Source organism: Schistocerca piceifrons, chromosome X (assembly GCF_021461385.2).
Source record: "Schistocerca piceifrons isolate TAMUIC-IGC-003096 chromosome X, iqSchPice1.1, whole genome shotgun sequence".
In the NCBI taxonomy this organism is placed as follows: domain Eukaryota; kingdom Metazoa; phylum Arthropoda; class Insecta; order Orthoptera; family Acrididae; genus Schistocerca; species Schistocerca piceifrons.
In genome coordinates, this window is record NC_060149.1 from 319,550,806 (window position 1) to 319,575,018 (window position 24,213).

At 41.6% G+C, this 24,213-nt stretch overlaps 1 protein-coding gene across 2 annotated transcripts in view; it reads left to right on the forward strand.

The window, feature by feature from the left end:
* LOC124722938 (vacuolar protein sorting-associated protein 41 homolog) overlaps positions 1 to 24,213 on the forward strand; it is a 145,768-nt gene that overhangs the window by 77,831 nt on the left and 43,724 nt on the right. For both annotated transcript variants that reach the window (XM_047248101.1, XM_047248099.1), the window contains exons 9-12: positions 4,556 to 4,707; positions 4,799 to 4,953; positions 8,353 to 8,531; positions 8,607 to 8,793. In XM_047248101.1, coding sequence (XP_047104057.1) covers positions 4,556 to 4,707; positions 4,799 to 4,953; positions 8,353 to 8,531; positions 8,607 to 8,793 — 673 coding nt within the window. The remainder of the gene's footprint in view (positions 1 to 4,555; positions 4,708 to 4,798; positions 4,954 to 8,352; positions 8,532 to 8,606; positions 8,794 to 24,213) is intronic.

Consider the following 24,213-nt stretch of genomic DNA (forward strand, 5'->3'; position numbering starts at 1 on the left):
CACACCCTTCGTGCCTGGTTTGTTTTTCCACCTACTTCCAAGCACACTGTCCAGATCACTGCGGGTCTTGCACACACTGTGGCAAACGGGTGCATCTCCGTTCAGTGTGTCAAAACTGTGCAACTCGCTCTCATACCACCTCATTAGTGACCTGACACCTTACATGCCCTGCATTCAGTAGTCACTCCTGGTGACCCCTCCACGTGGAAATTGCTTTTCATGCTTCACATTTCTCACCAGGAAGTCTGTATCCAGATGGACCCAGGAGCCACCGTATCTTTTATGAATCAAGTGACGTGCAGATCTGGACTTGCCTGTGTTGTTCCCACCCTCATGGCGTTTGGTGGTCTATGGGGATAGTTCTATTCCTCTCTGTTGGCAGTTCTCAATCACTGCGGCCTACAGACATGTTACGTGGCTCATTACATTATTTGTCAATGACTACCCATCTGCTGTCAACAATTTTGCCCTTGATGCTTTTATGTGGCGTGGGTTTTCTACCTCTGATGAAGTCAAGGTCTTATCAACTGCAGTCCCTTTCCAGGGACTGGAATATCTTTGCACTGTGCTTGCACCTCTATTTCAGCGAGATACCACATTTTGTTTTTACTGTGCCAGACCAATTCTAGTTACCTTATGTGCTGCTGTAAAGCAGAAACAAGATTGTCTACAGGCTGATCAGGTTATCAACCCAGTGAAATCTAGCACATGGGCCACTCCACTAGTAATCATCAGAAAGCCCAATGGTTCTCACCAATCATGTGGAGGTACAATCAGTGCCCAGTCACAGGTGGAAACCTATCCTATTTCCTGGCTAGAAGACTTCCTCACCAAACTTCTGGAGGGGAATTCTACTCCAAAATTGACCTCGCTGATACTTACTTTCAATTACCCATAGATGAGGAATCGCCGAACATCATTGTCATTACTAAGCCTTTTGGATTTACAAGTGACTCACATTTGGCATTTCCTCAGTCCCTGCAATTTTCCAAAGGTTTGTGGAACAACTGACACAGCGTATTCTGACTTGCTTCAATTACTTGGATGACCTCATCGTTATGGGACTCTGCCCCCAGCATCATTTGCAAAACCTCTGTGTGCTTTTCACAATCCTGCAGGATACATGCCTTCATTGTCATTTGGAGGAGTGTAGGCTTTTTTCAGCTGAAAGTGCAGCATTTGGGGCACTGGCTTGTCAAAGAAGGAATCAGTCCCACTGATCGGAATGTTGCCGCAATAGATTCCCTACCTTGCCCATGTTTGTGTTGTCTACATGATTTCATCATCATCCATGCAAGTGGTGAGGTTGGACTGAGCAATGGTTGGGAATTTGTACGGGTGCTGATAACTGCGCAGTTGAGCGCCCCCCAATCCAAACATAATCACCACCTACCCTGCGCGGTGAACATAACTAAATTATAGGTGTTTCTGGACAGAGTCAAATATTATTCCAAGTTCTTATCCCCCACAGCTCACATTGCACAACCCCTTAATCAGTTGCATAAAGTGGTGTGCCTTACAACTGGACCCCTGCCGGTGACTGGACTTTTACTGGATTGAAAGCCATGCTGAAATCAGTCCCTTGCCTCATACCATTCACTCCTAGTCACCCAGTGGATTTGGCAGCCAATGCGTCTGCCTATGGCACCAGGATGGTCTTGTTTCACAGGAATGGGAATGGCTCAGAACAGCCTGTAATGTAAGAGTCAAAGACATTTACCCCAGCACAGCAAAACTATTGCCAGACCAGAAAGAGACATTGGCAGTAGTGTTTGCTATTAAAACAAATTCATGTCTACTTTTTTTGGGATGAAGTTCTCTCTAATTATGGATCACGTGCTGTTGGTGGCATTATTCGGGCTGCACTCCAGCCTCCCAGAATGGACACCCCAAACGCCTCCAGTGCTGAAGTTTGTTTCTGAGTAAATACAATTATACCTTCTAGTAAAAGCCCATGGCACAGCATTCCAATGTTGACACATTGTCGTGTCTATCCACTGGGCCAGACCCTGACTTCGACCAACTTTCACATTGACACCAAGCAGCAACATATTTTTGATGGTTTCCCAGCTATGGTTGCTTGTATTGTTGCCATCACATGCTGGGACTCCACCTTGTGGCAGGTCCCATAGTATGTGACTCATGGTTGGCCAACTTACCTCACCCAGTGGTTGACGACTGAGCTTAACTCTTTGAAATGTATTTCTCACAGGCTTTCCATTGTAAATGATGTCTTGCTTTTGGTCACTAAGACTGAAGCACATTGGGTGGAGATCCCACCAGAATTGAGCCAGTGGATAGTGAGCTTGCTGAACAAGGAACATTGGGGGAAATCCCACATGAAAGCATTAGTTCACCAGCATGTGTACTGGCCAGCAGTCAAGAGTGACACTGAAAGAAAGCTGCAGACAGCTGCATAGCATGCGCCCAGCACCAGGCCGCACTCCCACAATCTTTGGCCCTTAGCCTACCCATCTGCTCCATTAGCAAAGTGTCCATCTCTATTTTGCAGGACTGTTTTTGGGTTTGATGTGGTTGCTCATTGTGGAACTGCAGATCCTGCTTCATCTTCTGATGCTGACCCCTTCAGAGACCACTCCTGTCCCTCCTAGCATTACGTGCCTGACACAGCTATGTGGGCCTGCTCCTGTGGGAGTACTGAGACTGCGATGCTGGTGTAGACCAACAGATGGTGAGTTAGATCAATGCAAACTCAGAAGGGGCTCAAGCCTCACCACAACAACCAGCTCCAACCTCGAGTGGAACCGTTGCATCTGCTGCCATTTCCTCCGCCACCTTCTGATGACAATCTGTTACCGTGGCCTGCACTCCTGGTGGCTGTGTATGACTCCCCAGTGTTGCATTGGTGATGCATTCTGCATCTCCATGGATCAGTGGAACCTTCTGGCATACCTATTGCCAGTGATGTCCCAAGGAATGCTGCTGGACAGCCCCCTTCCTGCAGCTGGCAGTCAAAGGAACCACATCTTTGCCTGTACCTCCATTCCACTCCCACAGCAGCAGCTGGGGCATTTCTACCTATGTGCATCTGTGTTGGGGGGGGGGGAATCTGGTATTGAGCTAAGCGGGTGTTGAGTGCTCCCTGGAGGACATGGTCTCAGATGGCCGACAGAGGGCAAAGGGCAAAGTGTCACCACAGCACTATGCTCACAGTGTGTGTGTTTGGGGAAGGGGGGTGGGGGGGTTACGCATGCGATATCCACCTTGCCATGCGAATACAATGCCAGTAGAATTCTTTGTGACCAGTATAAATGTGACTAGCCAGCAAATGGTCAGTCAGTTCTGTACTTGTGTGTGATTTTCTCAGTTGCAGTCATTGCTGTACTACAGATTATTCGATAATGACCTAGCTTACCTTGTTATTTCTGGTCGCATATCAGATTGTCTCTGTCTCTCTCTCTTTATTCTTGACCTGTTGACATTGTTGTCATGAAGGTTTTTGCTTTGCACCTTGTTATTACATAGGTTGCTTTGGGCTTGTCCCAGCCTGTCTTGTCCACCATCTGCCAGCCGTGTTTAGTTCAACTATCGTCTGGTATTGTGTTCTCTTCCACAGGCAGCCCTTCTGCATTGTGACTTCTCCCATTTCTCTCCTGGGTTTTGACACGTGCTGATATCCAGCTACTCATGGATAGAGCAGATTTAACTTTGAGATCAATATTGTAAAGGATACTGTCCTACTACACCTAAGTCACTGTCAAGTATACATTGTTTAGATGCAAAAATTTTGAATACTGGTGTCCTGAGAATGTAGACAGTGATCTGACTTTCTCATTGTGCTAGCTTAAACATCCAGGTTGGGAACTAGATGCACAATTGCATAAAAAATTAAAGACTACACACTGAATGGTTGCCAGTAATGGAAATATTTCTGGCATGAAAAACATGATAAAACATTGCAGAAAAGTATTTGAAACTTCCTTCATCTTATCAGAAGCTGGAAACACATGTGGTGTCAACATCACTGTAGTAACCAGTAATGTTAATGCTAATGTAACCATATGTCACTCCAGTATGTACCTCAGTAAATTATTCTGCACTTTCAGTAAGTTCACAAACTGGCATTGCTGTTTATCATATGCAGTTTTTGCAGTTGCAACTGCTGCTGCCATATTTCCAGAAATGTTGTGCCCATGATGCACTGCTAAATATGGAAGGGTTTGAATCTTTCTTGACATTTTTCTATCTTTCTGTACATAATAAAACATGGATTACTGTTAAAATCAATTGTCTCTCTCTTGAGAGAGGAAGAGAGAATTTTATTGGTGAAACAATAGCTCATATTATGATTTAAACCTATGTTTTTTTTCCTTTTTCATGTAAAATATCTTTCATTCAAAGGCAGCTGCATGTCACATTTATATTTCATTCTAGATAAGTTTTCAATTTAGTTAATTCACAAAGGAATATACAGTAGGCCCTAGGTAATGCTAGTCACTGAATATGGCAATCCACATGAATTTGTATGTTGTCTCATTTTGAAGTTACACTGTGTTAATTTTTCTCCTGTACCCATGTTGTGGAAAATTTTCAGAAAGTATGAGGCTGCAATGGAGGCTGTTATCCAGTTTGAAGGACGTGATCTCAAAAAGCATGATTTGTTGAATGTTGGGAGAGCGTATCTTGATCACCTGCTGTCAGTTCAAAGATATCAAGAAGCAGCAGAGCTTTGTGTTAAAATACTCGGTAAGTCCAGCGTCTGTACTTTGGTAGTGGATGATTTCTGTTCTTAATTAGAATGCAGTTATGTTTTTTTTTTTCCATTCCTTTTATTCAGGGAGAGACAAGAGGCTCTGGGAAGAAGAAGTGTTTAAATTTGTTCGGCTGCATCAACTAAGAGCTGTGAGCCCATACTTGCCGAGAGGAGAACCTTCTCTGGACCCTCACATATATGAAATGGTTTTGTACGAGTACTTGAAAATGGACCCAAAGGTAATAGAGCTGTTTTCATTGAGAGAGAGAGAGAGAGAGAGAGAGAGAGAGAGAGAGAGAGAGAGTGTGTGTGTGTGTTTGTGTGTTGGCAATGATGATGATGTTTGGTTTGTGGGGCACTCAACTACGTGGTCATCAGCACCCGTACAAAGGCCCAATTTTTACACAGTCCAACTTTTTACACAATCCAATCTAGTCACTGTCACGAATGATGATGATGATGATGAAATGATGATGAAATGATGATGACAATCCCCGGGCAGAGAAAATCCCCAACCCGGCTGGGAATCAAACCCGGGACCTCGTGATCCAGAGGCAGCAACGCTGGCCACTAGAGAATGTGTGTGTGTGTGTGTGTGTGTGTGTGTGTACATGTGCGCACATGTGAAACTAAGTAGTATCTCAAAAGCAACACTCAATAAGATGTTACTTTGCACAGTTTTGTGAACACTGCAACACAAAAAAAGAACAGCTTAAGTGAATTCACACTAGGAGAATGTGTAGAACAGTGCACCACCAACAAAGGATTAAGATTTCCAAGGAATGAGTTTACTTGCCCAATAGTGCGCTGTTATGTGTGACTGGAAAGATCAATGGTAACAGCAGTTAGTCTGTAGAGGGTCTGCTGCTACAGTGTATGTGGGGGGGGGGGGGGGACAATGGCTAGAAAATGGTCATATATAGTGTCAACCAAACTGGATAGAGCACCGAATTACAACTGTCTCATCCAAATGGCAGCAACAGATCATGTAACTTCATAGTTGCTAAAGTAGAGATAGAGGAGGTAACTGTGAATCTTGTAGACTGCCTTGTCTGCTGGGTACGTATGAGGGCACACTGAAAAGTAACACCTTTGAATTTCTTAAGTGAAAGCTCTTAAAACCTTTTTAAATAAAACAAAAATTACTAATATTCTGCTTCTTCATTCTTCATGTCTACTTATTTCTAGCCCTTTATCATTAGAGGGCTCATCATTGTAGCATGTAACATGGCAGTGTGTAATGAAACAACATCAGTGCCTGAGAAACAGTGTGCTGTAATCGAGTTTTGAATTTGAAGGGTTTGTCCACACATGGAACACCCTCTCCTTCAGCATGACAATGTCAGAGCACACATGAGTAGTGCAACATCGGCAACAATCCAGTGCCTCGGGTTAACTGTCATCGATCAGCCTCCATAAGGTCACAACGTGGCCCCATCCAATTTTCATTTGTTTCCAAAACGTACAGAACACCTTCGAGGACTGCACTTTGATAGTAATGAAGTGGTGCAAGCAGAGATGAGGTTGTGGCTCTGTCAATTAAGTCAAACATTCTACAGTGACAGTATCAACAAACTGGTCTCTCATTGCAAGAAATGTGTTTGTCACCAGGGTGACTATGTTGAGAAATAAGTATGTAGACATGAAGAATAAAGATGCAGTATGCTAATAACACGTTTTATTTAAAAAGCTTTAAGAGTTTTCACATTAAAAAATTGGAAGCATTACTTTTCAGCATGTCCTTGTGTAATGAATAGCATGATGTGACTGAGGGAGTCATAGTAGATGAGGATTTTTTGGCTCATCTACATCTAATCTGTAGCAGTGCCTTAAGGATCTTGCATACATATATCTGTGTTTCATAGATGACAAATTTATCCAGTAAGCTGATTCTGAGGTCATGTTTTGGGTAAATTACACAGCAACCAAAGTTGTTGACAGGTACACCACTGTAGTGCCAATATAAAACAATGTAAAATTTTAATTAACAATCTTAATCTGTTGAACTGTCCCATAGGAAGTGAAGGAAATCTAAAATAAATCTTAACCTTTTTGATCTTCATGATGTCAGTAGCCTACACTCTTACCAAGCAAGATGGCGCAGTGGTTAGCACGATTGCATTTGGGAGGACGATGGTTCAAACATGCGTCTGGTCATCCTGATTTAGGTTTTCAATTATTTCGCTAAATTGCTTCAGGCAAATGCTGGTATGGTTCCTTTGAAAGGGCATAGTTGACTTACTTCCCTAATCCGATGGGACTGATGATCTCACTGTTTGATCCGCTCCCACAAATCAACCACCCAACCAACCTAAACTCTTAAGGTAAAGACTGCATTCTGGTTTGATGCCAAGGGTCACTAGGTCTACTTTTGCAGAAATCCTGTATTCATGATAGCTTAGAGAACTACATGGGATACCAGTGAGTGCTGATTAAACAAGAATCTGTATGTGTGGCTTACGTTGAGGAAATGTCAGTAGATGTGTACTGGGAGCTCACCAGCCTGAGCAAAGAAACTGCCTGATAAGCATGTGCAGACAGCTGAAGCCCTTCATGATGGAAGGCATAGATAATCTTCAAACACTGAAGTATTCTTGCCCCATATTACTGACACCCGTTGTCCACCTGTGATAGCATGGAAACTTTCTAGAACTGAAGCAGCCATTCTTTCCTTTGTGAATATTATTTTGTAGCCAAGAGGACATATATGAAACGGTAAAATTTTGGTTGTCTGGAATGTATGTAGTTCAGTGGATTTTTCTCATTGAAGTAAATATCTTAAAAACTTTGGATGTCACCAAAGTTTCAGTATCCCAAAAGTAACATTTCTACTATTGACCAGTTTCACTTCAAAAGTCTCAAGTAATGAAGGAAAACAATAAACTGATCCACCAAGTGTTAAGTGCAAAATTTACACTGCTTAAAAAGCATTCAGTTGGAGTTTTGTATTGGGAGACACAAAAAGTACTGTAACTTTTGACGTGTGTCATGGCAGTCATGGAGCATAGGTGCACTGTATAACCTGGATTTTAATGTAATGTTCATGGAGCACTGGAATGGATCAGACTGCTCTTTGCTTACAAATATTTTACCAAAACTAATTATACTTTGAAAGTTGTGACTGTCAATATTTCTTTTTTTCCCGCCATAATGTGTGTTGCACAAATTTGTAGAGATGGAATGGCTCTCCAAGAAAAAGTCTATTTACCATACTCCCCATGTTGATTTAAATTGTCATCTGCTCAGGCTGCAGATCTTGCAAAAACAGGAGTTACTGGGCATCAGTGCCTTACATGCAGTGTTCTCTCTCTCTCTCTCTCTCTCTCTCTCTCTCTCTCTCTCTCACACACACACACACACACACACACACACACACACACACACACACACATGTCACCTGTCATAATCTCTTCATAGTAATACAGGGCTGTAGGGAATAAAATTTAACTATTTACATAATGATTATTAAAAAAAAAAACAAAAAAAAATCTGAGTTAATTCTTTTGTCAATGCATGTCATTAATGTGTGTGTCTTAATTGTGATCAATTAATTTTTGCATTTTACTTGACATTTTATGAAGTGATTATGAAATACAGCATATTTCTTTGTAATTAATGAACTGTATTTTATTTTTCAGGGCTTTCTGAAAACAGTGAAGGAATGGTCACCAACACTTTACAATGTTCCTGCTGTTGTGAATGCTGTACTGGAACATCTGCTGGTAAATGATACAGACAAGACACTACTGTTGGAAGCGTTGGCCATCTTATATTCCCATGAGCACAAACACGATAAGGCTCTCGCTATGTACCTTAAGTAAGTTCCTAAACTAAGAAATAATTGTTTCTTTTGGATTCTTTTTCTGTTTAAAAAAATACCTTTCCATTGTAGGCTGCATCATAAGGATGCCTTCCAGTTGATCCAGGAACACAATCTGTACAGTTCAATCTATGACACAATAGAAGAATTGATGGATCTAGACTCTGAACAGGCTATTAATATGTTTTTGGAGAAAGATAGAGTTCCTGTTGATGTTGTTGTAAAGGCCTTGGAGAACAACCACCGTTATCTGTATTTGGTATGTTTATTTCACTGATATACTTTGTTAAGTACTTAAGCTATTTAAGTTGCAATGGAAATTAAAATTCTACCTGTTCTTACCTTTTTTCAATAATCATTACACTGATCTTGGAGATGTTCCAAAAATCCTATCTGGTGTAGATGTTGCTTTTGTGCTTTACAGCTGTAGTCTTGTCTGATGAATTGATGATGAAATTTTTGTATTGGGCAAGAGTTTCTTGGTGAATATTTTGAGAAATAATGCAACTCACTCTGCAGGGACAGAGATTACGAGTTGTTTCAAGTGTCTGAGTTTTGGGCATATATCTTCTCACTATACAGCCCTCCCCCCTCTCCCTCTTCCTCCCACACTCTACACATGCCTACAAACGTGTGAAGGCTGCAGAAGACAATGCACGAGAGAGCACATTCTGAATGAGCTCCGGTATGTGTAAATTTTCCTGGACAGCACTCTCCCCAATAAGGATATGTCCCACGTTTAAGAAGAAAGAAATCTAGAGGTATAGGATACATCACCATGTTAGTCTGCTGTTGACCTCTGTCATTTCTGTGAGGAAATTTGCATGCGGCACAACTGCACTAAGATTGTCAAAACTTTTAACTCCAGACTCTAGTCTTCTATTCATACAGACACTGACCTTCAAGAGAATACATTTTCCTTCATTGCTACTTCAGTGACAGAGCCAGATAAACCCCAGTCTCCTCTAGAATTACAGGGGAAGAAGATGAAATGAGTGTGCTCATCTTCTGTTCCTGAGGCAACTCTACTACTTTGAGCCCTTCACTGGGTGCCAGAATAACAGTAGGAAAGAAAGTAAAAATTTGAGGAAAAAACTTTCATCGGGAGGCTTGAAATATACTGACTCAGCACTATCCAAGTATAAGGAAATAAAAACAGACATACCTCTTGTGCGGGCAGTGTATGAATAGCAGCAGAATGTCTCTCTCTCTCTCTCTCTCTCTCTCTCTCTCTCTCTCTCTCTCTCTCTGTGCAAGTGCATGTGCTCACTGCTAGACACTGAACTGGAAGCAGTTGTTAATGTTAAGGTAAATGAAAGTCTAATGGCAAGCAACCATTTCTGCTGATCAGGCAGTGTGATTAAATATAAATACATTGATGACCTACTAAAACAGCTGCTACAGTTGTTTCTGTAACTGGGAGACTTCAACACACTCAGCCCATTGTAGAGCTGTACAAGTAAGCCCAGAAAACATAATATAGCTGAAAAAATAACTATTGGGATTTACTTCTGTGTACTTAATCTTTGAGAACTAACACACTTGACTAGAAGACACAGTACATACACCAGTGTCGATTGGTAATTTAGTTTACACCATGTTTCAATGGAACATTCATGATCAGATGTGTGACAGTGACCATTATCTAGTTATCGTCTCTTCTCCAAACCAGAAACCAGTAGATTCACTTTGCTTTCCTAAGAGCTCATTTTTCAGCTTTTAGCTGCAGGATGATGTTGGAAACTTGTACATGCTGCTGAAAAGACGAGTTCTTGTATCTTGTCTCTTTTCCATCAGAAAATTGTACTTTGGTGGTCTGAGGAGAATGCAGCAGCCACCAGAGTGTGCTAACAGCCACTTCAGTTGTATAAAAACCATCGTCCATGACCAGCTTGATCACATTAAAAATATTGTACATGAAGGCATGCTATTTAATAAGAAAGGAGAAAAGGAAGCTGGATGTTATCCATGAGAGGACATATCCCATCTTCATAGGTGTGGTGTAACTGTTGTCATTTCTGTGGCCATTATATTTTTGTATCAGTGGTCAGAACTGAATTTAATGGTGGTACTATTGTGAACCCTTTTGGTATTGTCAACACTTTGTGCTGTACTACTTGAGCAAAAACTATCACACTGTATTTTTTTTTCCCCATAAACAAGTAGCAGTATGTCAGCCTGTCATTCTGTACATGATGACCAGTGTTCAATAGTAACCCATTTTGTGAGTGAGAGCTTCACAGTTAACAAGCGTTGTTTCAAGACACAGCTCCAGATCCTGACGGAATTCATATTGAGATGATCAAACACCTTAGCATCAAGAGTAAAATATTTTTAACAGTTTCGGGCATGCAGACAAGTGATCGTTTACTACACTCCATGATATTTTGACTGGACACTAGCCAGTCACCTCCAAGTGATCTGTGGAACATTGAAGATGACCTTCCCCATCCCACAGTTTATTAGTGAGCTGTGTTTGTTCTGCACATATGTGAGATTGTGGTGACTGGCTGACCACTCTACCTGGCAGGCAGTGCTCTCACTGGTGAAATTACGGAACTCAGCTGTCCGTGTGGCTGTCACTTGCTGTAGTCATTGGCATACTCTGTCATCTTCATTTGGAGCAAATCACAGAAGTGATGGTGTGACACACTTTATGGAGCACTAATCGTGATGATAGGTGAGTTGCCCAATTCCACCAGCAAGGACATAGCCTGCCGAGTAGTGTTATCGGCCTGTCACCACAATCTTATAGCATGCACAGAATACACACAACATGCTAAAAAATTGAGGGGTGAGGATAGTCTTCTTCTGTTTTTGATGATTTTCTTGAAGATGACTGGAAGATGCCCAGTCAAAATATTGTGGAGTGTAGTAAATGACAACTGGCTGCAAGCACGAACCTTTGAATATCCATGTTGCTGGGAACATTTTGAAATTCAAGAGTGAGATTTATATTCTTAGGATTTTCAGTCATGTAGGGCAGAGAGGTGAATTTCCTTTCCACTGAAGAAAAAGTGTTGTCATTACACTATTGAAACCTGAGAAGGACCCATGTTTTCATAACTATTATAGATCAATCTGCCTGATGAACTGTGCGACGCAGTTGAAAGGATGGCGAACCAATGTCTGCTATGGTGCCTCGAATTCTGTGAATTTCTGTCCCAGTACAAATGGCCATTTGTGACTTGTAATCCACTACCTGTCATCTGCTGTGCTTGTAATCCACTTCCAGAAATGCTTTTGTGCACCTTCATCACTTAATTTCTGTTTTCTTTGACTTTCAGAAAGTTTACGACACTGCTTGGCACTACCATTGTTGTGGTAAATGGGGAATTCGGCTTTTATCCAGAACTTCTTGTCTCCTTGACTTGTGTTCAACAATTAACACATACAAAATAATAGAATACTCCAGAGATTTGTCCTAAGTGTCACCCTTTTTGCTATTGTGGTCAGGTCCTTTGTTTCACAGTCACTATATGTGAGTGATTTCTATCTACACTGCAGCACTACATCAGTGGGTGCTGCTAAACACCAGTTGTAGTAAGCCAATTGGATAGCTAATGCTTGATTTTCAGCCACTCCCTTTCCCCTTCTATTTATGCCCCTTATTTAGAAACATGTCATGTAGTTTCACCATTTCAGGGCAGTACATCATCACCTTGATGTCTCCATAAATAATGATTTCTTAAATTTGGCTGAGCTATTCCAATTCCTGAGTTGTTTCTTTGGTAACAAACTAATGTGGCTGCTACACATATCCCAGCTGAAAACCAACTATATAGCAAAAATATGGATGGTGTCAGACAAGCTCCATGAGTGGGCTTCTAGAAGAGGTTGGCATGCCACTGCCAAGAGTCTGACACTAGTTGTACTTGTGAACTGTGTGGTAATTATCTGTCAAATACCCAGCCACTACCCATTAATCTTGTATAACCTACACTATAGGCTTTTTATGCACTGCTTCAGAGTTGACAGGATAACTGGTGAGTGAGTGGAGGTTTTAAGAAATGCCTTCCAGCTCCTTTTAGTAAACTACATCCAAAGACCTCCTCATTAGGTATAACGATAAAGTATACTTAGTTTTGAGTTACATCTTAACCTGTTCCATAGACCACAGGAGCATGCAGGCTTTACCATCTTCCTGCAGCTACAACTTTTTGTCCTCCACAAATACCTCGGTGCAGAAATTATACAGGATGATTTCTCCACTGTGTACAACTCTACGGATTGATCGATGAGAGGACACGGAACAAAAAATGTCCAATTGACTTATGTCCTGAAATGCACGGTTTCCATGTTAGAGACCACTTATTCAATCATACTTTGTTACAGAGACTGTGGTCTAATATGCACTGTACCAGCCAGCCACAGTTACAGTATGTCTGGTTTCCTCCTAGAGGATATTACTGCTCCTCATACGTCATGCCCTAGCACCCGCTCTTGCCATAGTAATTGGTAATGTAGTGTCCGAGTCACTTCTCTTGCTGTTTCGCCTTATAGTGGCTGTGATACACCGTTGTCAGACTGGTTCCCTATTTGAATCGAGAGCTCTCCGACATGGTGTGTACTTACAGAAAGGCAAATGGCAACGGGTGGCGGGCACCTCAGCATTCAGTGTTTGCAACAGTGTTTCACCATTTGTCTGAGACAGGGTCGTTCCAGGAAGCAGAAAATCGTGAGGGATGTACCTGAAATGCTCGGACACCAGACGTGGAGGAAAATGTGATTAACACTGTGGAAGGTGACCACCATGTCGGTATCAGGCAGTTGGCCTGACGTTCAGGGTAAGCCAGGCAACCGTGGGTAACATTCTCCATGACAATTGTTACTACCTTTATTACTTGAAGTGTGTGCAGGGATTACTAGCAACAGACTTTCCAAATTGGGAACAGTTTTGTCACTGGTTGCTTCACCAGGCACCCACAATTCTGGGTTTTATATCATGCATCCTATTTACAGATGAGCCACCTCATAGATGAGCCACCTCACAGATGAGCCACCTTTACGTGGAGTGCTACCTTCAACTTTCATAATGGTTATCTGTGGGATAGTATGCAGAACCCCCATGGTATGGTGACAGCGAATCATCAGCGTCAGTACAGCCGGAATGTGTGGGCCGGCATAACTGGCAACCATATTTAATGGACCAGTCTTCCTTCCAAGCCATCTAACAGGTCAGAACTATCGGTGTTTCTAGCGGGTGACTTTGCCTCTCCTACTGGAAGAAGTCTCATTGATGGCTTGAAGGATGATATGGCTGCTACATGACGGTGCTCCAGCCCACTATGCCATTAACGTCCAGATGCAACTCAGTTGTGTCTTCCCTGTTCATTGGATTGGACGAGGGGGTCCAGTTGCATGGCCTGCTCATTCACTGGTTCTCAACCTGTGCAATTTGTGGTTATGGGGCCATCTCAAAAGTATCGTGTGTGGAGCCTATTCCAGATAAGGGGACACTGAAGCATCATATTCATGCTGCATTTGACACTGTTTGCGGGCTGCCTGGCCAATGTGAACATGTGAGACAGAACATGCTACAGCGTGTACACGTATGCGTTGAGGCGCATGGAAACCATTTTCAACACATATTGTGACTGTGGCTGCATGGTACAATGCGCATAAGACCACAGTCTCTGTAACAATGTATGATTTAATAAATGGTCTCTAGCATTGAAACCATGCATTTCCTGACATAAGTTCATTAGAACTTTTTTGTTCCATATCCTCTGATAGATCAATCGCAAGAGTTTGTCCACAGTGGAAAAAATCACCCTGTATATAGGATGAGCCAGCTAAGAGAAATCACCCAAAATTTATCCAGAATGAGTAAAAATAACAAGGTGTGATTTTCACTAAGTTATAGTGGACAATATATCAAATTTTCAGACATTCACAGGTAATTTTTATTGTTTATAGTTGCCTTATGACACCAGCTTTTTTTTAAAAATAGAACTACATACTTTTTTGTGACCTTGCAAAGAGTTTGAAGAGGAAGTCAATGACATAACATGTGTGGAACTTGTTCAGATATAATGAGGTAACAGTACTTAACACCCCTCTCCTACCATCTGAAGAAGAGGCCCCACAAATATCTCCCTTACAGTGCCAAGTACAAGCAAACATGTAACTCAGTTACAGTTTGTATGTTTAGTGTTGTGATTATCATTTCAAGTGCCCAAAATGTTGACCTTGAACACTGATGCATGCTCTACAATGATGTAGGACAGACGTTACTGCCTAATGAATTTCACAGTACAGTACAGTACTTCACATCTTTGGCAGTTGTAAGTGTGTCCTTGCAGAACTCTTGTTTCAATTCTCCCTACAGATAAAAGTACAAAGATGTTAGTCCAGTGGTTGTGCAGCCATTTTGTGTTTCCCAAATTACAAATCCAGTAAACACAAAATATTCTGTTAGATCTGTAATAATTTGGGCGGAGTGGGTGGTATATCCATCACACTGGTACCACATGGGCTGGTGTGAAGTGAGAAGTCTTCCAGTAATTTCAGCAGCATATCTGTTAGGAACAGAAGCTACTTGTGGTTGTCAGAGTCTCATTAATAAAATGGTCCAATGAAGCAATTCTTGAAAATCCGGCACTGCATGTTGACAAACCAAGGTGGTTGTTTATCCACTTCTCTTAGCCAGTGTGGTTTTTGGACTAACCAGTAGTGCATATTGCGAAGACTGATTTGTGTATGGTTTGCAGGTGACACTTATCTGTGTACAAAATCTCAAATAGAAATGCTGATTCACTCTGCAGTTTGTGTAAACATCTTGCAGCACTGTAATTGATATTCAAAGTCATTGCCATGAATATGTTGATGGAGTGAGATGTAAAAATGATGAAATGTGTTGATCATAGTATTCAGAGCATTTTTCAAGCTGCCTCATAGTGATGTGTAGGTTGTATGTTACAGATGCTAAAATGTTATTTGTATTTCTCTCAGCAATTGCTAATCTTTTTCATTGACATATTTCATTCTCCACACTTCCAGTTTGTTGAAATTTTGTAATATGCATGCAAAGACAGATTGCATTGGCTGAGCACAATAAGGATAGGTTTCAGCATACAACTGCACTGCTGTTGTAATAGTTTGGTGACATTCACCACAAGCAAAAACCATAACTGTTGTAGACATTATGAATCTCTGAATAGCTTCATGAGGAAGTTGGCTGATTGCTACATCAGCAGAACCCAGACTGAGGAAATTCAAGAGTGCAGTTAAACTGTATCTGCAGTATGTGTTTTCTTGCATTTGGTACTGTAAGGCAGATGTTTGTGTAACCTATTCACCTGACCGCAGGAATGTTGCTTGTGGTGCTGTATACCTTGTCACTATTTGATCAAGTGTCACATATCCACATATGTTATATTTCTGAAGGCCTCTTTGAAGGCTCATTTCAATGCCACGGAAAAAATATAGTTCTCCTAAAATGACGAAAGGTCATAAAATTTGCCATACTGTTGCTGGTCTATAACAACCTCCCCCTTTGCCAGAGTAGCTTATGTTAGTAAATTTCCCCATTGACAGCCTGTATTGGCTCTAGAATGATTCCCTGTTTGTCTCTGCTCTGCTTACATACTTTCCTTACCATGTTATGTTCCCACAGTATCACCAGACTATTTAATTTTGTGGTGGTCATAATATTTGGGCTCATCAGTGTATTACAGTATGCAAACTGGAAGCTTGAGACACCAGGCTTACTCACAGTTTTACATTGTGATGTGTGGACTTGTTCTACATGTGCTCCTTCAGCAACACAAGTTTTATTGAACACGAGTTAAGTACTAATAAATCATAGAAAATAATGGATCATGACTCTTCATGAACCAAACAGAAACAAAGACTTCTAGATGTGAATATCTCTTGACAATTAAAGTGCTGTAGAGATTTACTGAGTAACTCAAACATTTGTGCTGGAGGACACTGAAGCTTGATCAGGCTGGGAAACACTCTAATACAAACCACTGTCTCGGTGCACGCATATGCTGTCAGTGGAGTCACAGTAGGTATGACATGAGGTCGAATGGAGACACCACCACATGAGGAAAATAGACATGACTGTGTGCAAGCCAACAGCTGGAAGTAATTCAGTCCAAATCAATCACCAGAAAATAGCATCGTATCAGAAGGTCATCATAAATAAGTCCACTGTGACAGTCCTTAAATCTGCCACGTTTGTGTACCCAAGTGGTTCCGACAGATGTATCATTCCACTCCTAGCAACCTCACCAGATATATGCATAATGATATCAGTTGATCTATCAATATATCTGGCTGGATTACAAGATTGTGCCCCCCCCCCCCCCCCCCTTTGAAGAAGTCAATAGGGCTGGAGCCTTCCTGGATGGTGCAGGGCAGGAAAGGTGGGTGCATGGGTGCAGTGTAGCCTGCCCCAAAGGTAGGTGCTATGGTTTGTGATGCTGTTGGTGGTAGAAGTGTCACTCTCAGCTCAAAAGCTAGAAATGCAGGAGGTGACGGTGGGTTGGACTGTTGGGTAGCTGATGGTCTCTGAGTGGTCTGTGGGCCTGACATCAGACTCAGCACAAATTGGAAGTCGTCCTGTGTGTTTTTCCAGGTACATAGAGGTGATGGATGGTGCATGGAGAACCGGGAATGCCATATGTCTGTAGTTCTTGGGTATTGTCTGGGAACTCAACCTTATGTCCACTTTTGTTGTTTCTTGAAGTTGGCGTTGTAGGCTTCTCCCTTTGGTGTGGCAGATCCAGAGGCAGAGCTTGCCTCAGATAGTGCAAATGGAGCTGGTTGCAGTGCCAGCAAATGATGTTTCAAGGTGTGGTGACCACGACCATCTGGCAGCCAATCTGGTTTGAAATGGATCTTCTTATCCAGCTAGAAGTATGTCTAAATGTGCACACCCAGACAGGGACACCCACCTTAAAAAGTGTAGCTTCTCCTTCTAATTCTTGTATTGATGGAGGCTGTAACAAATCTACACACATCAAAAAACATTTTGCATCACCTCGGTACCAAGAGTTGCAGAACTTGTACAGAAAATTGGAATAGAGGTCAACATAAACATCATTTCCACCAATTTTATTGCTCATGAAAACCACACATTGCATGTTGCATGTTGTACCAACATACAGTGAGACCTTCAGAGGTGGTGGTCCAGACTGTTGTGCACACCAGTATGTCTAATACCCAGTAGTATGTCCTCTTGCCTTGATTTATGCCTGTATTCGTCATGGCATACTATCCACAAGTTCATCAAGGCACTGTTGATCCAGATTGTCCCACTCCTCAATGGCGATTTGGTGTAGATCCCTCAGAGTGGTTGGTGAGTCACGTCATCCATAAACAGCCCTTTTCAATCTATCCCAGGCGTGTTCAATAGGGCTCATGTCTGGAGAACATGCTGGTCTGGAGAACATGCTGGCCACTCTAGTTGAGCGATGTCATTATCCTGAAGGAAGTCGTTCACAAGATGTGCATGATGGGGGCGCAAATTGTCGTCCATGAAGACAAATGCCTCATCAACATGCTGCCAATATGGTTGCACTGTTGGTCAGAGGAGGGCATTCATGTATCGTACAGCTGTTACAGCACCTTCCATGACCACCAGTGTTGTACGTCGGCCCCACATAATGCCACCCCAAAAAATCAGGGAACCTCCACCTTGCTGCACTTTCTGGACATTGTGTCTAAGATGTTCAGCCTGATCGGGCTGTCTCCAAACACGTCTCTGACGATTATCTGGTTGAAGGCATATGCGACACTCATCAGTGAAGAGAATGAATCCTGAGTGGTCCATTCGGCATGTTGTTGGGCCCATCTGTACCGTGCTGCATGGTGTCATGGTTGCAAAGATGGACCTCGTCGTGGACATTGGGAGTAAAGTTGCACATCATGCAGCCTATTGTGCACAGTTTGAGTCGTAACACAACGTCCTGTGGCTGCACAAAAAGCATTATTCAGCATAGTGGCATTGCTGTCAGGGTTCCTCTGAGCAATAATCCATAGGTGCCAGTCAGCCACTGCAGTAGTAGCCCTTGGGCGGCCTGAGCGAGGCATGTCATCGACAGTTCCTGTCTCTCTGTATCTCCTCCATGTCCGAACAACATCAATTTGGTTCACTCGAAAATGCCTGGACACTTCCCTTGTTGAGAGCTGTTCCTGGCACAAAGTAACAATGCGGACGCGATCGAACTGCGGTATTGGCCATCTAGACATGGTTGAACTACAGACGACACGAGCTGTGTACTTCCTTCCTGATGGAATGACTAAAACTGATCAGCTGTTGGACCCCCTCCTTCTAATAGGCGCTGCTCATGCATGGTTGTTTACATCTTTTGGCAGATTTAGGGACATCTCTGAACAGTCAAAGGGACTGTGTCTGTGATACAATATCCACAGTGAACGTCTAACTCCAAGAGTTTGGGAACCAGGGTGATGCAAAACTTTTTTTTTTATGTGTGTAGCAAGTAACAATGAGGGTGTAGAAGCAAAAGTTCTGCGGGGATTAGATCTCGGAACAGTGTTGTCTAGTATGGGGATAAAACTGAGATCAGTATAGAAACAGTAGGGGTGGATGTCAAGATTTTTCCCATCACTGTCTTAAATGTTCTTACAAGACCATCTTTCATGGCATTAGACACAGGGTGAAACAGATGTATGGTAACATGTGTAATTCCTTTCTGGGTACAAAACTACGGCAAACCCGCAGAAGTAAACTGCAAAACTTTATTTTGATAATGGTACATGGGGCTCTTTAAGTAGAAATTTTTTTTTGCAAAGTCCTTAGTGATATTTTCCATCAAGGTCTGTTGCATTTTTAGTGCATATGGGTAGTGAAAATATGCATCTATCAAAATCAAACACATGGCCCCATGGAATAGGCCTGTAAAATCTGCATGCACCCTATCTCCCGGATAGTAGACAGCTGATAGATATGGGGCAGTGCTGCTTGCTGTGACTGACAAATCTGACATATTTGAACCACTTGTGTGACGTTCTCGCCTACATATGGTCAATACATGTATTGCTGGGCAAGATTCTTCATTCTGGATATGCCCCAGTGGGACTAACATAAGAGCTGAATTATATGGGAGTGCAAAATCTCCAGAATCAATACTCAACACTGGCAGCCATTCTGATTCAACAATGGAAGACCTTTGAAAAAGTGGAGGACATACCATTGTGATAGAAAAGCAATGAAGTTCTGTGTATGCTGCTGAAGGAAGTACATGCGTCCAGCCAGTTTGTATGAACTGGCAAACCTGTCTCAAGAGTAGACTCTTATGTGTGACTGCTGAGACATCTCTCTAAGTGATGGGAAACTCTTCCACTGACTTTTCTGTGACAGTGCGAGAACATTTTTTTTCCAGTTTCCTCATCTGGACCCGTAGGGAATCTTTTCAGCACATCGGCATTTGCGTGTTAAGCTGACGTACGATAATAAATGGAATATTGGAAATTTGACGAGAAAAGAGGCCACTGTTCTAACTTCTGAGGTGTCCATTCAGGCAACTTTGTATTACAGCCAAGATGTATCATATGGACAACAATGAGTTACGATCTGGACTAGATGAAATGTGATGCCATACAGGAAAATGCGGAACTTCTAGATACCAAATATAATTGCCAGTGCCTCCATCACAATCAGAAAATAGTTTTCTTATGTTGTGGTAAGCATCTTAGAAGTGAATGCGATAGGCTGTTCCTAACCGCCTGGGTACTTATGCAATATAACGGTCCTGATGCTGTACGGTGATGCATCCATGGCTAACATGAGAGGTAAATGAGGCTGATACAAGGTTAGGTATTGAGTGATTAGAAGCTGTTGCTTCAGCTTAAGAAATGCTTGGTGACAATCCACAGAGCATGGGAAAAGGAAAAGGATTCCTTTTCTTGCTGTTCATTCAACAGATGGGGTATTGTCACAATTTTGGGGATAAATCTGGTATAATACGTAACTTTACCCATAAAAACCTGCAAATCCTTTATGTGCTTTGGTATTCAAATACGAGAAATGGCTGCCACATTTTCTGATACTGATTTAAGTCCTTTCTGGCTAGTATATACTTAATAGAAGTCTAAAAGGAGGTGCATTTTAAAAAGTTACAGTTTAACCCAGCTCTGATGTAAATACTTGCCAGAGATTTGACATATGCTCTTCCTGAGTTTTTCCTGTCACTACCATATCAACATATTGTAGAATGTTGGCCATAGTTAGTTCTAGAAATTTCTGTGATATCCCTGGTGCTCTGGCAACACTGGAAGGTAACCTGGATACAGGCCATAAGGAGTATTTAATACCAGAATGGCTTTAGACACCTCATCCATAAGAAGTTGAAAATGATCTTTCTAAAGATTGATCTTAGAGAAACTCTGATCGCTGCCAGTTTTGAAAATAATTCATCAGGATGTGGAAGGCATTATGGGCCCACAATAAACTGAGCATTTACCATGTTTAAGTCACTACAAAGGCATAATACACTGTCTGGTTTGTGAACAGTGACTAAAGGTGATGCTATGTGCTGTAAGGGATCCGAGGCAGCACTTATAACTTCTCTTGTTGATCCATTCTACTTTAACTTCGGCCCACAAGACTTTTATTTTAATCCTGCTGATTCATATAATGCAGTGCAGAGAAAAAAATTAGAAGAATTTCCCAGACTTAAAGAAAACAGCGGAGCACATTGGAGACACAAATAATCCATGTCTGCGCATGGGATGGCATTATGAACTGATTGGACCAAGTATTCAATAGAAAACCCCAATGCTGTGTATGCAGCAAGCCCGAATGTATTTTCCACTAAGCGTTCTGCCACTAAAGAGAAAGGAAGGGTTCTGGTTACTTGATTATACATTAATTCCAGAACTGTCTGAACTAGTATTGGAATTTTGTGATGAGTACAAGCCTGCAGCTTCGCTGCTGCTGATTTTAAGAGTGAAGACCCCAATCTGAAATAAATAGAGTTTTTAATAATGAGGTGTTCTCTGGAACAATGACTTAACTGCAGTATATGGAAATAGAGATGTTTTTGTTGTGGTCTTCAGTCCAGAGACTGGTTTGATGCATAGTGTATTCATCTCTTGATCTCCCTCTATGATTTTTACCCTCCACGCTGCCCTCCAGTACTAAATTGGTGATCCCTTGATGCCTCAGAACATGTTGTACCAACAGATCCCTTTTTCTAGTCAAGTTGTGCCACAAATTCATCTTCTCCCCAATTCTATTCAGTACCTCCTCATTAGTTACACAATCTTCCCATCTAATCTTCAGCATTCTTCTGTAGCACCACATTTCGAAAGCTTCTATTCTCTTCTTGTCCAAACTATTTATCGTCCACGTTTCACTTCCATACGTGGCCATACTCCATACAAATACTTTCAGAAAACATTTGCAGATACTTAAGTCTATACACAATGTTAATAAATTTGTCTTCTTCAAAAAGGCTTTCCATGTCATTGCCAGTCTACATTTTATATCCTCCTTACTATGACCATCATCAGTTATTTTGCTTCCCAAATAGCAAAACTCATCTACTGCTTTAAGTGTGTCATATCCTAATCTAATTCCCTCAGCATCACCTGATTTAATTAGACTACATTCCATTATACTCATTTTGCTTTTGTTGATGTTCATCTTATATCCTCCTTTCAAGACACTATCTATTCCATTCAACTGCTCTTCCATGTCCTTTGCTGTCTCTGACATAATTTCAATGTAATTGGCAAATCTCAAGGTTTTTATTTCTTCTCCATGGATTTTAATTCCTACTCCAAATTTTTCTTTTGTTTCCTTTACTTCTTGATTGATATACAGACTAAATAACATCGGGGATAGGCCAAAACCCTGTCTCACTCCCTTCCCAACCACTGCTTCCATTTCATACCCTTCGACTCTTATAACTGCCATCTGATTTCTGAACAAATTGTAAATAGCCTTTTGCTCCCTGTATTTGATCCCTGCCACCTTCAGAATTTGAAAGAGAGTATTCCAATCAACATTGTCAAAAGCCTTCTCTAAGTCTACAAATGCTAGAAATGTCGGTTTGCCTTTCATTAATCTATCTCCGAAGATAAGTCATAGGGTCAGTATTGCCTCACGTGTTCCAATATTTATACGGAATCTAAACTGATCTTCGCCGAGGTTGGCTTCTACCAGTTTTTCCATTCGTCTGTAAAGAATTTGTATTAGTATTTTGCAGCCGTGACTTATTAAACTGATAGTCTGTAATTTTCACACCTGTCAACACCTGCTTTCTTTGGGATTGGAATTATATTCTTCTTGAAGTCTGAGGATATTTCGCCTGTCTCATACATCTTGCTCACCAGATGGTGGAGTTTTGTCAGGGCTGGCTCTCCAAAGGCGATCAGTAGCTCTAATGGAATGTTGTCTACTCCCAGGCCTTGTTTCGACTTAGGTCTTTCAGTGCTCTGTCAAATTCTTCATGCAATATCATATCTCCCATTTCATCTTCATCTGCGTCCTCTTCCATTTCCATAATATAGCCCTCAAGTACATTGCCCTTGTAGAGACCCTCTATATACTCTTTCCACCTTTCTGCTTTCCCTTCTTCGCTTAGAACTGCTTCTCCATCTGAGCTCTTGATATTCACTCAGGTGGTTCTCTTTTCTCCAAAGGTCTCTTTAATTTTCCTGTAGGCAGTATTTATCTTACCCCTAGTGATATGCCTCTACATCCTTACATTTGTCCTCTAGCCATCCATCCCTGCCTAGCCATTTTGCACTTCTTGTTGATCTCATTTTTGAGATATTTGTATTCCTTTTTGCCTGCTTCATTTACTGCATTTTGGTATTTTCTCCTTTCCTCAATTAAATTCAGTATCCCTTCTGCTATCCAAGGATTTCTACTAGCCTTCGTCTTTTTACCTACTTGATTCTTTGCTGCCATCACTATTTCATCTCTCAAAGCTACCCATTCTTCTTCTACTGTATTTCTTTCCCCTCTTCCTGTCAATCATTCCCCAATACTCTCTCTTAAACTCTCTGCAACCTCTGGTTCTTTCAGTTTATTCAGATCCCACCTCCTTAAATTCCCATCTTTTCGCAGATTCTTCAGTTTTAATCTACAGTTCATAACCAATAGATTGTGGTCAGAGTCCACGTCGGCCCCTGTAAATGTCTTTTAGTTTAAGACCTGGTTTCTAAATCTCTCTCTTACCATTATATAATCGATCTGAAACCTTCCTGTGTCTCCAGCGCTCTTCCATGTTTACAACGTCTTTCAAGATTTTTAAACCAAGTGTTTGCTATGATTAAATTATGCTCTATGCAAATTTCTACCAGGCGGCTTCCTCTTTCATTCCTTATCCACATTCCATATTCACCTACAACGTTTCCTTCTTTCATTTTCCTACTATCGAATTCCAGTCCACATGACTATTAAATTTTCGTCTCCCTTCACTATCTGAATACTTTCTTTTATCTCATCATAAATTTCTTCAATCTCTTTGTCATATGCGGAGCTAGTTGGCATATAAACTTGTACTACTGTGGTATGCGTGGACTTCGTGTCTATCTTGGCTACAATAATGTGTTCACTATGCTGCTCGTAGTAGCTTACTTGTGCTCCTGTTTTTTTTTTTATTCATTACTGAACCTACTCCTGCATTACCCCTATTTGATTTTGTATTTATAACCCTGTATTCACCTGACCAGGAGTCTTGTTCCTCCTGCC